This window comes from Syngnathus typhle, linkage group LG4, assembly GCF_033458585.1.
Source record: "Syngnathus typhle isolate RoL2023-S1 ecotype Sweden linkage group LG4, RoL_Styp_1.0, whole genome shotgun sequence".
NCBI classification, from domain to species: domain Eukaryota; kingdom Metazoa; phylum Chordata; class Actinopteri; order Syngnathiformes; family Syngnathidae; genus Syngnathus; species Syngnathus typhle.
In genome coordinates this window covers 1,934,415-1,952,068 of record NC_083741.1, presented here as the reverse complement: position 1 = coordinate 1,952,068, position 17,654 = coordinate 1,934,415, and the positions used below count along the sequence as shown (strand labels likewise).

Here is a 17,654-nt window from a genome sequence, read left to right as displayed (position 1 = left end):
GTAGTTTTTGGTGAAATGTTTTTTTAATGCTGTTAATAAATGCATATGTTTTCAAAAAGCTTTTTTTAATATCCATGCTTTAGTATCTACTAAAAGTAAAAACCTTTTATGCAATGACCTTTACATGTCATTTATATTACTTCACATAAACACTACATATGCTATCTGCTCCTGGTTCGGCCCCCCGGTCAAAATTTAGAACCCAACTTGGCCCGCAAGCAATGTTCCCTCTAACTTTTCATGTATCTGGGCATACACACAAGCTCCCTGAGCAAACTGAGGACTACTGTGAGCAACATCGGGTGGCCAACCCGACGGGGGTGGGGGTGGGGTGGGGACGGCTGGGGGGGGGGGGGGTTAACGGGGCGTCAAACGCTGCGTGGTCGCTTCGCTTCCGAGGGGGGGGGGGGGGGTTGTTGGTTATGCGCTGGATAGATTTTCTTGTGCGCTGACAATGTGCGGGCAGTGCGCGATTGCGCACGCGCGCAGCTTAGAGGGAACATTGCCCGCAAGTCAAAATGTTTGCCCACCCCTGGGTTAGAACATCCGCTTCACAGCTCAGATGTGTGTTTGGTCTCATGTGTGAGCTGGAGAGGTTTGAGTCTGGCTCTGGCCTTCCTGTGTGGAGTTTGCAGGCTCTCCTAAGGTATTCTGGTTTCCTCCCACATTTCAAAGACATGTATGGTGGGCCAATTGAGCAGTCCGAATTGTGTGATGTGTTTTTATATGTGTGCCCCGCAATTAGCTGGCAATCAGTTCAGGGTGTACCTTAACCACGGGCCCAAAAACTGCTGGGATCGGCTCGAGCACGACCGCGACCCTCGTGGCGACAAGCGGTATGGATAATGGATGGATGCTCAAGATATTTAATGTGATAAACCATCATTAACTTTGAATTTTATGTCTGTAACACATTCCAAAAAAGCTGAGACAGGGTCATGTTTACCACTGTGTTACCTTTTTTTTTAAAAATGTCAATGAATATTTGGGAAACCAAGGTCACTAATGGTTGAACTTTTGTCGATGGAATTCTTTGCCATTCTTGCTTGATGTACAGCTTCAGCTGTTCAACAGTGCGGCATATTTTATACTTCATAATGCACACACATTTTCAATGGGAGACAGGTAGGGACTGCAGGCAGCCCAGTTTAGTACCTGCACTCTTATTATAAGGCCACACTGTTGTAACACGTACAGAATGGGGTTTGGCATTGGCTTGCTGAAACAAGCAGGGGCGTCCATGAAAAAGACATTGCTTGGAAAGTAGTATATGTTTCTCAAACCTGTTTGTATCTTTCAGCTTAAATGAGTCAACAGATCTGTAAGTAACCCATGCCCCATACCATCACAGAAGTTCAGTTTTAACATTAAATTTGTTGTGTTTTTAGTGTATTCAATTAAATAGAGGTTGAACATTATTTTCCAAAATATTGTATTTGGTTTCTATTTATGTTTAACAAAATGCCCCAACTTCATTGGAATTGGGCTTTCTATTTGCAGCCATCGAAGGCCACTTGTACTGATCGGAAGCAATAAATGCTAATGTCAGCCACCATCTCATCACGTCAAACGTATCTGCACACAGCACATTTTTTTTCTAAATACAGATGTTCGAGCTTCTCATGCAAAATTAATTGCCCACCTTTGTTTTGAGGGATTAATCTCAGCTGCGAAAAGAACAGCTATAGTGTAAACATTTACTGAACATTAATATTGGGCATGACCAACTTTTAGAATGTTGTAGTATTCTAAATGAAATAACTCTACGATGTGATTAAAAAAATATAGTTTGTGTGTGCAGTTAACTGCTGAAATTGTAGTATGGTGAATGATCATTATTTGACATTATTAAAACCCCTGACACTAAATATGGAATTACCAGTCTCAGAAGATGATCATTCCATTGTTTAAATTTATAGAAACAAAAGGATCAGTAGATCACAGATATGACACAAAACTATAGTAATTTCAAATGGTAACTTTCTAACTTCTAAGAAACACTAAAAGTGACTAAAACTGACTTGAACATGACAGTAAAAGACAGTGTCATACTGTTTGTTATCTATTCATCCATTCATTTTCTGAAACACTTATCCTCACTGGAGTCCAAGTGTGCAAAAAAGTTGTTCTTAATAGTTGCGCAATATTGGTCATAATATAGCGAGGAAAATTCACTTTTGCCCCTACATTTTATTTTTAAGCATCGGGAATATGAACATGATGCAAGGTGATATGCAGGACTGTCTCAGAAAATTAGAATATTGTGATAAAGTTTTTTATTTTCTGTAATGCAATTAAAAAAAACAAAAATGTCATACATTCCGGATTCATTACAAATCAACTGAAATATTGCAAAGCTTTTATTATTTTAATATTGCTGATTATGGCATACAGCTTAAGAAAACGCAAATATCCTATCTCAAAATATTAGAATATCATGAAAAAGTAAACTAGTATGGTATTAAACTAATCAATTGAATCGTCTAACTCGAAACACCTGCAAGGGTTTCCTGAGCCTTGAAAATCACACAGCTTGGTTCAGTAAACTAAATCACAAGTATGGGGAAGACTGCTGATCTGACTGCTGTCCAAAGGACCATCATTGACACCCTCCATCAGGAGGGTAAGACACAAAAAGAAATTTCTCAAAGACCAAGCTGTTCACAGAGGGCAGTTTCAAAGCACATCCGCAAAAAGTCTGTTGGAAGGGGGAAATGTGGCAGGAAACGCTGCACAACCAAGAGAGATGAGAATGCCTTAACAGCATTGTGAAGAAGAGTTGCTTCCAGAATTTGGGGGAGCTTCAAAGACAGTGGACTGAAGCTGGAGTCCAGGTATCAAAAGCCACTGTTCACAGACGTGTCCAGGAAATGGCCTATAATAGCCGTATTCCCATGGTCAAGCCACTTGTGAAGCGTCTGACTTAGTACCGTTTTTTTCCGTGTATAGTGCGCAAAATTTAACTAATTTATTGTCCTAAAATCTGGGGTGCGCATTATACATGGGTACAAACATTTTTTAATTTTTTTTTTTTTTTTTTTTTTTTTTTTTTTAAGTCCCAATGATCGTCACACACGCAGGGAGGCAATGGGTCCCATTTTTATAGTCTTTGGTATGGTCTTAACTAGGCTGGATGTAATTTTTTTGTTGGCGTTGATTTCTCCGACTGCCCGTAAACGCACCACCGCGCTCTGTGCGCGCACGGGAAAGAGGCGTGCGGACGTGAAAAAGGCGGCTCTGTATGGGAGAGACGTTGAAGAGGAATAAAAACACCCTTGGAAACCAAAACTTGCCCCTCGTCGTGACTCGGAGCCGCAACAAATGTTTCGGATTTGTGTAGGGTACATTGTGAGACAGCAAACGAGCAGGTGATCGAGCAAGCGTCTGATACGAGAGCATTGCGGTCGCATGGAGCGTGTTTGAAGTGAACAGCAGAGAAGAAAGGAACAAGGCAAAGTGTTGTGAAATAAAATATTACCTGTAATACGGATTTAGGAGTGCATTAATGGACATTTTCAAATGTTTGATTTTGTTTTGCTGTTATAAATCTTTTTTTCTTACTTGGTCTGAGGAAATATTCTAATATTTTGAGATAGAATATTTGAGTTTTCTTAAGATGTATGCCATAATCAGCAATATTAAAATAATAAAAGGCTTGCATAATTTCAGTTGATTTGTAATGAATCCGGAATGTATGACATTTTTGGTTTTTTAATTGCATTACAGAAAATAAAGAACTTTATCACAATATTCTAATTTTCTGAGACAGTCCTGTAATGTCGATTAATTCCACGATTTTACTGTAATATCCAGCAACAAAAGTTACAGTACAGATAAAAAGGAAAAGGTACAGCTCGGTCGTCATCACGCTCCAGCATCTGAGCCCTTCGCCCTCAACCATTGACCAGGGAGCCTAGATTGCGGCTCTCATTCAAGTGAACAGGACCCAGCCAGTAGTGTCCACTCACCAAATATTTCAGCCCAAGCTAGTTTTTCTCACAAATATGTTTTTTTAGAGTCAAGGTGACTGGATGGTTGTATATGTACAACCTACCATTTTTTCCATATGCCACCGTGAATTTTGGACACAGGCATGCCCAAATTTTGTATAGCCTAGAGCAGTGGTTCTTAACCTTTTTCCTTGTGCGCACCCCATTCAATTCACCAACCAGTTCTTGCGCCCCCTTCCAGAATTGATGAAAAGCAATATTGATATCATAATCATAATAAATCAATAAAAATTATTATATATCATATATATTAAATAATTATAATAATAATTGATTTACTTTACAGCTATAAGGCTTAATTAGCATTATCCCTAATGCCAATTAACACAATGACTTCTTGATTTCCAGAATTTTTCACTTTTTTCGGTTCCCCGACCATTATCCCCGAAAGATTTAAAATTTCCCCCAGGGTATCCTCGCACCCCCTAGGAAGCATTCTCACACCCCTAGGGGGTGGCCTAGAGATTTACATTGACATTTTCGAGGATTTTCTCATCATCATCAATTGAAAGAACATTGGGGAAGTTGGAAAAAAGAAAATCAAGATGATACTGCATTTAGCCATAGAGCAAGCAATGTAAAAAGTTTCCTTGAATGTTACCTTTCCTTAACACACAATGTCAATGTCAATGTCATGGCCTGCAAATAGTCTGGATCTTAATCCAACTGAAAAAATTTAATGGGAGCTGAAGAAAATAGTCTATCACAAGGTGACAACAAGCAATCAGAAAAAGTTGGAGTCAGGCTGATGAAGGGTATTATTTATCACTCACCATGCCTCTGAGACTGGGAGTATGACTGTGCCAGAGGTAGTGCAACAAAGTACTAGTGATGTGTTGATGTTTTCTTGTTCTGTTTTCCCATAATTCTTCCTTCAAAATTTAGCGAGTCCATATTTTTTCCCGTGTTTGGTCTAGATAAATACCTGTTACTTTTTTTTTTTCTTGATTTCATTTAGCGTACCTTGAAGCCAGAAAGTTGCCAATAAATGTGATTTCAGTTTTGTTTTTTTACATAATTAAACCACTAAATGAACATCTCAGACTGGTGATTCTAAATATTTAGTGGTGATTGTTTATTGTTAACTGGATTTCATGAACTGTTATTTTTAATTATAATTTCATTTTGGTCAACAAAAAATATTGGAGACATCATTTAAATATTAAAAGTGAAAAAAATAAGAGGAAAATAACACCGAAGAGTGGGGAAGCAACTGAAATTAAGACTCAAATGTGCTGTCTGCAACTGCACTGGCTGCAGCTCAACCCATTAAAGACAAAATTGTGGGAAGCTTCAGCCAGTACAGATAGGAAGTACAACACTACAGCTCAGGAAGAGCCTGCATGCACAAAACTGATGGGAAACTGTTCTATGTGGCTACTCCCATCCATGGAGCAAGAGCTGGGGAGGGCAAGTGGGGGCAGTCCTCATGATGGGACAGCACAGGGTCAATGAAATACACCTCATTAACAATGGAGAAACCAGTGAATAAAATAAAAAAAGGAAGGTAATGTTCAGTCAGACAATAGGACAAATAGTACCGTATTTTCCGGACTAAAAGTCGCTCAGAATATAGGTCGCATTAGCCATAAAATGCACAATAACGTGAAAAAAAACATATATATGTCGCTCCGGAGTATAAGTCGCATTTTGGGGGAAATTTATTCGACAAAATCCAACACCAAGAACAGACATGAACCAACAACAAGCTAAACAATAGGTATGCTAACGTGACATAAACACAAACGAAGAGCTGAGAACGGGCCTGACGTAACATTCAGAGTTATTCAAATAACTATTACATAAATAATACGTTTATAAAACAATTTGTGTCACTCCAATTCATTAAATCCATCAATTTTCCTTTATGTCAACAATGGGTGCGCGCCATTGCACTTCAAAATATTCCACAGGCCCATATAACGATATATAAATTATATAACATAACTATTATATAACCAATAATATTATCAAACCATCTGTGTCACTCCAAATCATTAAATCCATCGATCAAATTCCTCCTCCTTTGTCAACAACGCCGCACGTGCACCCTGACATCAGCCTCATCGTTATTCCACAGATAATAATAATAATAATTCATTCAATTTATATAGCGCTTTTCAATGACCCAAAGACGGTTTACAGGGCACAAAAAAGGGGGGGGGGGGTTAGTATGGGGGGGGGAGGACAATAGGATATACCGTTTTTTTCCGTGTATAATGCGCGAAATTTAACTAATTTATTGTCCTAAAATCTGGGGTGCGCATTATGCATGGGTACAATTATTTTTTTTATTTTTTATTTATTTTTATTTTTTTTAAGAAAATCATGGTACAACAAAACCAACCACAGGACTGACCGACAAAGACGTGGAACAAAAAGACAGGGTGACATTACCAAAGACAGGAACAGAAACCAAACAGACATCATGACAGTAACAAATGCAATGATCCAACGGTGAGCGAGGGGCAGACAGGACTTAAATACAAAACACGTTACATTGATTGAGGTGACACAGGAAGGGAGGGGCGACGCGAACAGAAACTATGGCAACCTAGACACAGCAAAACTGGGGACGAGACATGACAAATCTCCCTCAAAATACCGTTTTTTTCCGTGTATAGTGCGCAAAATTTAACTAATTTATTGTCCTAAAATCTGGGGTGCGCATTATACATGGGTACAAAAAAAAATTTAATTTTTTTTTTTTTAATTTTTTTTTTTTTTTTTTTTTTTTAAGTCCCAATGATCGTCACACACGCAGGGAGGCAATGGGTCCCATTTTTATAGTCTTTGGTATGGTCTTAACTAGGCTAGATGTAATTTTTTTTGTTGGCATTGATTTCTCCGACTGCCCGTAAACGCACCACCGCGCTCCGTGCGCGCACGGGACAGCAAACGAGCAGGTGATCGAGCAAGCATCTGATACAAGAGCATTGCGGTCGCATGGAGCGTGTTTGAAGTGAACAGCAGAGAAGAAAGGAACAACGCAAAGTGTTGTGAAATAAAATGCACAGAAATCGGCAAGACACGTCAGCTATATAAAGAGCGAGAGTTGTTTTCTTCCTATTAGTTTCAATTCACAGTTTAATTAGCAGTTTCAATCAGCAAATAACAAAATGCGTATTACAGGTAAAATTTTATTTCACAACACTTTGCCTTGTTCCTTTGGTCTCTGCTGTTCATCCTAAAACACAAAGGCGCTCTTTAAGCAATGCGACAGTGAGCGCCCGGCGCGCTGCGGTTGCGCGACCGCACCAAATTAAGCTCCCTGCGCAGTGCGCACTGAGGTCCACTTAAATTTTAGAAAGTACATCAGGACTAAATATCTTCTAAATTTCAGCGACGGCTCTGTCACAATAATCGACCAGCGCGGTGCAGTTGGGCGGTCGGCGGCGCACTACGGTTGAGCGTTCTCTCTCGCGCTCTCTCTCTCGCTCTCTCTCGCTCTCGCACACACGCGCACGGACACACACACACGCAAACCGGATATCATACGGAGGCCGCCATTACAGATGCGCAGAACGGATGCGCAAGACACGTCAGCTATATAAAGAGCGAGAGTTCAGTTCTCTACCTAAATCCGTATTACAGGTAATATTTTATTTCACAACACTTTGCCTTGTTCCTTTCTTCTCTGCTGTTCACTTCAAACACGCTCCATGCGACCGCAATGCTCTCGTATCAGACGCTTGCTTGATCACCTGCTCGTTTGCTGTCCCGTGCGCGCACGGAGCGCGGTGGTGCGTTTACGGGCAGTCGGAGAAATCAACGCCAACAAAAAAAATTACATCCAGCCTAGTTAAGACCATACCAAAGACTATAAAAATGGGACCCATTGCCTCCCTGCGTGTGTGACGATCATTGGGACTTAAAAAAAAAAAAAAAAAAAAAAAAAAAAAAAATTTTTTAAATTCATAAAAATTGGGTGCGTATTATACATGGGTACAGGCTTTTTTCCAGCATCAGCATGCCATTTTTAGGGTGCGTATTATACATGGGGGCGCACTATACATACACGGAAAAAAACGGTAAAACTTAAAATCACCTTTCTTCTTGTTTGTTGTCAATCGCGCATCGCATTCAGCCATCCTGCCCAACACACTTAGTCAGTAAAATTCATAATTGACGACACATCGTTTGATGCGATGGTGCAATCCTTGATGGTGTGTTATTGTCAAATATTGTTTGGTTTTTAATCTCCATCGCGGACCGGACGTCATACCGAGGCAGTATCACTGCGCATGCACACTATGGATCTGATGCGAATAGTCCTCTTCTCTTCTTGACTGACAATGAATGTGATGTGTTTTTATTCCTCTTCAACGTCTCTCCCATACAGAGCCGCCTTTTTCACGTCCGCACACCTTTTTCACATGTCCGCACTGATCGCAGTGGTGCCTTTATGGGCAGTCGGAGAAATCAACGCCAACAAAAAAAATTACATCCAGCCTAGTTAAGACCATACCGAAGACTATAAAAATGGGACCCATTGCCTCCCTGCGTGTGTGACGATCATTGGGACTTAAAAAATAAATAAATAAATAAATATATATTTTTTTAAAAATTGGGTGCGTATTATACATGGGTACAGGCTTTTTTTCCAGCATCAACGTGCCATTTTTAGGGTGCGTATTATACATGGGGGCGCATTATACACGGAAAAAAACGGTAGTTAATAACAGGACATCGCTCAGCAGTGCGAAGGAGATGGATGGAGGAGCAGGAGAGGCGGGAGCGGAGGTTGTTGAAGTTGGCAGTACGGGAGGTGGGGGTGACGGGAGGTGGTAGCCCAAAAAGAGGAGATGGGTGAGCCATCGGGGAAGTGCCGGTCCAGATGTAGCGACGACGGCGAAGGATCCCAGCCTCGTGTGGAAGCAGCAGTGGACCAGATGGTGATGCCGGTCGACCTCGACTGCACCCGCTCGAACGGCAGGCCACAACACACCACGGCGGCACACAACAGAGCCACGGTTGGCGAGCCCGCAGGGAGTGGAGCCCATCACCCGAGAACGCCGGACGGAAGGCCAGAGAGCCAGGCCAGAGCTGCCGTAGAGTCCACAGCAGGCGGCCACAGGCTCAGAGTCGGGAGGCAGGTGGTTTTGGCCAGTTGGCTGTTGGCTAGCTGGCTAACGTAGCTGGTAGTCCGAGGGAGAGGAAACAGATAGGTGAGAGCAGAGCTGCGGGAATGCGAAGTGGATGGAAGACAACACGAGAAAAATAAAAGAAGAGACGGGTGCACTGAAAACGGGAAAACGAAAAACAAGTAACGGACACGGTCCGGGACAGAAGCAGCAGTCAACAAAACTGACGCCAGCGTGCTCTAACCCGGAAGACAACAGACGGTGGGGGAGGTGATGGTGCAGATCTAGTATATAACTATATTGTAGCGTTAACAAAGTACAAGGAAAGACGTGGGTTTTTATTTAACAAAACAAGATTTCAACGAGCCAACAACTACTGAACTGTAACGATAAAAACATATACAAGTTGCTACACGAAATAAAATATACCAAAGAATTATAAAAAAGTTTTTTTTTTTAAAGTCCCAATGATCGTCACACACACATCTGGCTGTGGTGAAATGTGTCCTCTGCATTTAACCCATCCCTGTGTGATTTTAATCCATCCCCTTGGGGAGCAGTGAGCAGCAGCGGTGCCGCGCTCGGGAATCATTTGGTGATCTAACCCCCCAATTCCAACCCTTAATGCTGAGTGCCAAGCAGGGAGGAAATGGGTCCCATTTTTATAGTCTTTGGGATGACCCGGCCGGGGTTTGAACCCACAACCTTACAGTCTCAGGGCGGACACTCCACCACTAGGCCACTGAGCTGGTGTAAAAAATAGTTTGCCGCCACACAGCCCCAAGCACCGGCGTCGACTTCCAGGCGTGTGGCGGCATGGACTTCCGGAGGTGGCACTTCCAGCCACGGAGGTGGAAGAGAGCTCCATAGACTAGGATCGGGCGTGCGTAAAAGCCATGTCCGAGGCCCATCCACCGTCCCCGGGCACCTGCCCCAAACTTCCATCCACGGAGGTGAGAGAGCTCCGTAGAGTAGGACCGGCCGTGCGTAAAAGCCATGTCCGAGCCCCATCCACCGTCCCCGGACAGCCACCCGGCTGAGCGCCGGCCACCGACTTCCATCCACGGAGGTGAAAGAGAGCTCCGTAGAGTAGGACCGGGCGTGCGTAAAAGCCATAATAGTTTTTCAAACCTTCTGTGTCACTCCAAATCACTAAATCCTTCAAACTCTTCGTCCTCCGTGTCAGTTACAAACAAAGCCACTAATGATGCCAGTAGTGCGTGGTGCCCATCGTTATCTTCGTCATCCTGTGATCGAATCTTTGTCCTTTATGTAAAAAACCGCCGCGCTGCTAACGTTACTTGAAATTCAAATTACAGTAATCCCTTGCTACATCGTGGTTCCACTTTTTTTTTTTTAAATTTTGAAAATTTATGAAAAAATTCACATATAAGTCACTCCTCAAAATAAGTGCCCCCCCACCCAAACTATGAAAAAAAACGCGACTTATAGTCCGAAAAATACGGTAAACAATAAAAACATTCTAATTCCCTCTGTAGCACTAATAACGGTATCAGAAAAGTGGGTGGTGGTGGTGAGGTGATAGGACAAAAGAAGAGATGGAATTCACTTAGTTGCCAGTTAATGAGGCAATTAACGTGGAATTTATATTTCTATAGCAAAGAATACATCAATTTAACTTCAATTTGACCAGGCCAGGGATTTGAACTATATTGCTCTGAATGAATGAATGAATGCTTGGCCATGAGTCACTATGCAATACAATTCATTACACTTGTCTTTTTTTTATTGCTGTTTGCACCATATTTTGAGGAAAAAACAAATAACCACTGAATGTAGGGGGATGTTTTAATTTCATTCCAAGACCTGTGACATTAAGGCTGCATTCAGACCACAGCCATATGGTTCAAATCAGACTCCTCCTCATGATCTGTTCACCTCACTGACCTATCTGACAGATTGCTGTTGCAACATTGTCAGAACAGAGGCGTCATCCAGCACGTTAAGTGTTTGACGTCACATAATTGTGATAGTAGAGACACGTGTAATACCGTTTTTTTCCGTGTATAGTGCGCAAAATTTAACTAATTTATTGTCCTATGTCAAGTGACATGGTGGTACGAGATGGTGTAAAATTAGGTAGTGAATTTGGCCTAGGCACATTGGCTATCCCAAAAAATGTACTAGTTCAAAATTTCACCAGGAGATGGTGTTAAAGCTTGACATAGGGGTGTGACCTGATGGAAATGAACAAATCTAACAAATTAAACAGTTAGCAATTGGGAGGACACGACCTGTTCAAACACGTAGATACGCACAATTTTGGAATATGAATTTGCTATGCCATAATTTTAAGATGCAACAGCTTGAGCAATATCAATATATGTGTTTAGGTTGGAAGAACCCATTATTGTGTTAAGTACTATTATGTGATGAGATTGATCTTTATTAGACAAGATATATGTGATTCATGTTGCAATGTTTTGTCCAACCTGTATTTAATATTGGTGTTCCATCCATACCTGAATGCATTAAGTTGAGAGGAGACTTAAGGGCTGATACTAGAAGTAAAGAGCGAGCAAAACAGAAAACACCTGTTTCCGGTGATTGCTGCTTGAAGCAAGGTTGCCAAGACAACCAGTGGTTTCTAGCCGGCCTGGACAGGCATCAGCTAAGGAACATTCTCGAAACTTCTAGAAACTTCCAGGAAGGCCACCTGACGTGCGGGATGATGTCATTCCAATGAGGTAATACCAGAAGCCTATAAATAGGTTGCCCGGATACAGAGCGGGCGCGCTTCTTCCTAGTCAGGGCGATGGCCGTGACGCTGCCCGGAGTAAAAGAACGAAGATGGATTTTGCATTCTTTTTAAGATTGAACCAAAATCTACTAAGATGAATTTCCAGAGTCTTCGAATTGGACTTTGTCAAATTTTAAGCTTTGAGGAAAGCAGAGGAGAGAGCCGATCCTGGCAGAAAGGGGAAGTCGCCACTTTTACTTTCTCCTCATGGCCAGACCTTTCCTCTTTTTTAAACAGAATTCGGATTTTGGAACAAAGGAGAGCCGATCACTCGACTTGTTCAACCAAATAAGATTTTAGACCTTTAGTCTCCTCTCTTGTTCTGTCTGGGTGAGTCTTGTTATTTAGTTTTTTCGACTTGCAATTCTTTTTCTTGCTTATTCATTAAATCTCTTCTTGAGCCTTAATTCAGTATTGATTATTTCGTATTAACTATGTCGAGCATGGTTTTATATGCGGTAATTACAACTTTAAAATATCTTTATTTCCCTATCATAGTCATTCTTTAATAAGTCCGTTCAATTCTTTTTAAAGTGAAGACAGCTTTAATCCTTAACATCAGGAATTGTCAGATCTGGTTCGAAGTAGTTATCTTGAGCTCAGCTAGGGCGAGGGCGCTCTAGTGAATTAACGAATCCTTGAGGTCTTAACAAAGGCATCTAAAAAATATCCGTAACGTAATACCAGCATCAAACAACAGGAGGGAGCCATCATTACGGCGCGGTCATACCGGCGACTTGTCTCGAATTGAGTTACTCGGCTTGCGCGTCGGATGACTTGAAAGGGGTTGGCGTCGTATAGAAGTTAGATTGATTCTGGTAGAATTAATTTAACTCGGGTGGTCAGCTACGGACGAGTCCTTCCGCCCCGGCTTATTGAACCCGTTACTGGGGAGCCGGAGGCACTTCGATAAAAAGTGCACGTTTGACACCTAAAATCTGGGGTGCGCATTATACATGGGTACAAAAAAAAAAAAATGTATTTTCTATTTTATTATTTATTTTAATTTTTTTTATTAAGTCCCAATGATCGTCACACACGCAGGGAGGCAATGGGTCCCATTTTTATAGTCTTTGGTATGGTCTTAACTAGGCTGGATGTAATTTTTTTTGTTGGCGTTGATTTCTCCGACTGCCCGTAAACGCACCACCGCGCTCCGTGCGCGCACGGGACAGCAAACGAGCAGGTGATCGAGCAAGCGTCTGATACCAGAGCATTGCGGTCGCATGGAGCGTGTTTGAAGTGAACAGCAGAGAAGAAAGGAACGGGACTTAAAAAAAAAAAAAAAAATTAAAAATTAAAAAAAATTCATAAAAATTGGGTGCGTATTATACATGGGTACAGGCTTTTTTCCAGCATCAGCATGCCATTTTTAGGGTGCGTATTATACATGGGGGCGCACTATACACGGAAAAAAACGGTATGTTCATAAATGGACTCGCCCCACAGACCGATAAGGCAATGTGTTTCCTCCACTGTATAGGGAGTGTCGTTTTCAGTTTCTGCGATGTGCTCCATTCTTTACCGCTCCCCACTTCAATTGGTGTATGGGGTCTTGAGTTGCGTAGAGTGCCATCACAGACAGTCAAAACGGATTTGTGTGTTTGGAGCACTTCAGACAGACACATCCCATCCAAATCACATATAAAACTACTTCCTAGAATTGGTTTTAATCCATCTTGCAAAAATTGGATTTCATTGCATTGTGGCTGTTGAGACTTCACAGGAGCCTTCCTGTTTGAATCTGAATGGACTAAAAATTGGGTTTTGGCTGACTATCTGAAGGGAGCCCAACAGTCATCATCCTCTGGCAAAGCCCTTACCCTCTCTTTCTTCTTCCATGTGTGTAATGTGAAGGACCATGGCAGCCTTTTCTTCCCTGACCTGATCCCTGGCACTCACTGCCTCATTTACCATCTCCTGCCACTCCAACACCTGGCTGTGAGCATCATCAGCACTCCCAGACTCACTTGCCTGTACAGTATGAGAAGTCAAGAAACAATAAGAGCACTCATTTGAAATTTAATCCTGGAACCCAGACCTGGGAGGTAGCTCTTTTTGTAAACTGTTCCAGATCTGCTTGCAATGTCCTCTGTGTGTCCTCATATACCTCCAGTTTAGCCTCCAACATGTCTGTTGGTGAAAGAATCAACACATTGTGTGAGGACGGTTTCATATGATTGTGATTTAGGTAACATTGAAAATTAAAACTGAAATGATAAAATGTGCACCCAAAAATGCAGTTTTAAGTACCATTCTTTGCTTTGAGCTCCTTGTACTGCTCCACTTTCCAAAGGTTTTCCTCACGTTCCACCTCCAGTTCTGTAATCTGACTTCGCAAGGCAGTAAGATCAGGAGGCGCAATACCAGCCTTAAAAAGAACACATGGCTTGAAGGTAATACTTGCATATGTTAGGACTAGGGCTCAAAGATGTATTTTTTTCTGATCAAAATCATGATTTTGAGAAAACCGATCACTTGATTGGCAAAGCTGCATTTTTGGAGTTCTCCTGAGAGACTCAATCTGTTGTGTGAACTATGTCATAACACACAAACGCTACTGTTTTTGTCATAGGCCTAGCCAGAACATTTTCAGCAAGGTGGCCAGGGTGAGTGGTGATACACCTTACGTTTTGTGTGCACCAAGTGTTTACAAAATGACAATAAAGTCTGTCTAAGTCTAAATCTAAAGGTTCCGCTTGGCCTGGGCGATTATATGATCGTGATTACTGATCGCAATAAATTTCAGGTCGATTACTGTGCTCAAGTGTGTCCGTATTTCTCGATTAAGCATGTATCTGGTTGCAATACACATATGCTCCAGTAAACAGTGCTAATGCAACATTATAGATGCAAATACTCAAAGACAAACTTGGTCACATACATGCGTGACAACATCCAATCAGAGATGACCTTTTATTTATTTGCTTCAGTTTGGAGTTGCTGCAATTGTAAATTGCCAACAAATTGTCATCAAATTAATGATAGACAAATGAGTAACTTTTTACTGCTGAACTGGCCAACTCAGTAAAGTATCCCTTTACATTTATTTTATGAAAAATAAACTTCAAACATTTTAACAAAAACAAAGATTACCAAAAAAAATACAACTGATAAAGTTTTGGGGTTATCATCTGACCTGACTTTTTTTCAGCTCTTCCTCCAGCTGTCTGATTCGAGATTTAGACCAGGCTTTCATTTTCAGGAACTTCACCTCCGATCTGCTGGCTTCTTCTATTTTCTGCTTAGTTTTGGCTATATAAAGAAAAGAGAAATTAAATTAATTGAATCAGCTCACCACACTGCTGCAGTATCAGCAAATCACAAACAGATAGAAGTCACTGAAACCCATCAAACAATAAAAGGTGCCAGGATAAAAAAAAATGTTGTGCATCATGCGGTTTTGGGAAACTTCAATTAGATAAGTATTGTTTCAGGGCATGGACTCAAAGTGAGTGATTCAGTGAAGTAGGAATAACGGTATATTAAAACAAAACCAATGTGGGTGTAAAGGAAGAAAGTTAAAATCAGCCTTCACTTTGACAAAAAAGAAAACCAACCAGCCACTTTTCAATTTACAATGATTTTGATGTCACTTTTCTGATGTTTCCAAATTTCCCAATACATCAAGAACAGCATTCCGAGTAGTATTTGCCAAGTTTAGCCAAGGAGCTAAATTATGAACAATAACCAAGGATAAGATAGACACTGTGGTGTGGTACCATTTACCTACTTAAATCATAAAAGTATCATAAGGGAGAAGAGTCAGGCTCTGGAGGAAACTCAACTCTTCATCGTTTAACAATGCGTGTGAACTTGAATGAGTACTCACATTGTTAATCGATATTACCGTTTTTTTTCCATGTATAATGCGCAAAATTTAACTAATTTATTCTTGTTTTTATATTGTGTCGCGTACTTGTATGTCTATCGTGTTATGTGTCTCGTCACCGTGGGATAGAGAAGAACGTAATTTCGGTCTCTTTGTGTGTTGTGACATGTGGAGAGATTGACAATAAAGCTGACTTTGACTTTGACTTATTGTCCTAAAATCTGGGGTGCGCATTATACATGGATACAAAAAAAAAAAATCTTTTTTTTTTTCTTTAATCCGGATATGATACGGAGGCCGCCATTACAGATGCGCTTTCTTCTCTGCTGTTCACTTCAAACACGCTCCATACGAATACAACGCTCTCGTATCAGACGCTTGCTCGATCACCTGCTCGTTTGCTATCACAATGTACCCTACACAAATCCGAAACATTTCTTTGCTATCGAGTTTGCTAGCGCATGCGCAGTGATACTGACCGGCAGAATAACATCCGGTTGTTCCCAAAGATGATATTTTTTCTGAAATAATTTTACGTTTACAGGCGGCTCGGTGACGCACTGGGTAGCACGTCCGCCTCACAGTTAGGAGGGTGCGGGTTCGAATCCACCTCCGGCCCTCCCTGTGTGGAGTTTGCATGTTCTCCCCGGGCCCGCGTGGGTTTTCTCCGGGCACTCCGGTTTCCTCCCACATCCCAAAAACATGCTTGGTAGGCCGATTGAGCACTCCAAATTGTCCCTAGGTGTGAGTGCGAGTGCAAATGGTTGTTTGTCTCCGTGTGCCCTGCGATTGGCTGGCAACCGGTTCAGGGTATCCCCCGCCTACTGCCCGATGACGGCTGGGATAGGCTCCAGCACGCCCGCGACCCCCGTGGGGACTAAGCGGTACAGAAAATGGATGGATGGATGAATTTTACGTTTACGGACTTAAGTAAGAGTCAAAATTTGGGTGCGTACTATACATGGGTACAGGCTTTTTTCCAGCATCAACATGCCATTTTTAGGGTGCGTATTATACATGGGGGCGCATTATACATGAAAAAAACCGGTAATACGCGAATTCATCAAAGTTGGCCCGATCTACGTAAAACGTAATGTCCTCTGATTGGTTCATCGGGTCTACATACTACGCCTGTATATTACCCCTCTGTGTGGCGGAAGCCAAACAAAACAACTTTACAGATTTTCGATCCACACAAAAGGCGCACCCTTATTAAAAGTCGTACCTTCGTTTATTTGAGAAAATTAAAGGCATTTAACTGCGCCTTATGGTACGGAAAATACGGCATCATGACTATGTTGCTACCCTTTGTGACGGAGTATGTATGACATCATTATGCCAGGATCTGTCACTAAGGAATCAATACCCCAGTGCTTCTCAAATAGTGGGGCGCGCCCCCCTTGGGGGGCGCCGTGCTATACCTGGGGGGGCGCGTGTGACCCTGGGGAACAGGCTTTTTTTTGCAGTACTAGAATAAAGTGTAATTGCGCATCTTCCCAGCAGGGGGCAGTGGCGCTCCCTTTGTTACTTCTGTGACGTTTGCGACAGTGCAACATTTTACGACTTACAAGACAAGTAAGGATAGTCACGGTGGGGAGGGGGGGGGGCGCGAATAGTTTTCTTCTTGCTAAGGGGGGGCGTAACAGAAAATAATTGAGAAGCACTGCAATACCCCAACACACACACTCTCGCACACACGTACGTGCACGCACACACACATGCACAAATATGGTACCGTGAGTAGGAATATTAATCTTACTAGAAAGGAATGAATGAGCTGTGACAAGAGGTCACTTAATACACTTAAAACCTTGAGAATTCTAGACCCTATCAAGTGCAATTAGAAACAGTTAGATTCCGCAGGGGCGGTGTGGAGCCCCCTAGCTTTCAAGCTAGTTAAATTCCGCAGCAGGAGGGGCGGACTCCTCTGTTATTAAAAAACGCGCGTGGTATGCTTGTGTACGGTT

At 41.9% G+C, this 17,654-nt stretch overlaps 1 protein-coding gene and 1 long non-coding RNA gene across 19 annotated transcripts in view; one reads left to right on the top strand and one right to left on the bottom strand.

Annotated features, from left to right (window-relative positions):
* Positions 1–17,654, bottom strand: part of si:ch211-220f16.2 (golgin subfamily B member 1) — a 125,681-nt gene that overhangs the window by 85,911 nt on the left and 22,116 nt on the right. For 10 of the 18 annotated variants that reach the window (XM_061275715.1, XM_061275714.1, XM_061275716.1 and 7 more), the window contains exons 8-11: positions 14,995–15,110; positions 14,109–14,226; positions 13,897–13,988; positions 13,679–13,829 (exon numbers count right to left, since the gene is read on the bottom strand). In XM_061275715.1, the coding sequence (XP_061131699.1) occupies positions 13,679–13,829; positions 13,897–13,988; positions 14,109–14,226; positions 14,995–15,110 (477 nt within the window). Of the gene's footprint in view, positions 1–7,900; positions 9,149–13,678; positions 13,830–13,896; positions 13,989–14,108; positions 14,227–14,994; positions 15,111–17,654 lie in introns of those variants that run through there. The other 8 variants (XM_061275723.1, XM_061275725.1, XM_061275722.1 and 5 more) reach the window with 2 other exon arrangements.
* Positions 11,294–14,402, top strand: LOC133152271 (uncharacterized). The gene is made up of 2 exons (XR_009714100.1): positions 11,294–12,185; positions 13,713–14,402. It is a non-coding gene; the product is annotated as an uncharacterized LOC133152271 (long non-coding RNA).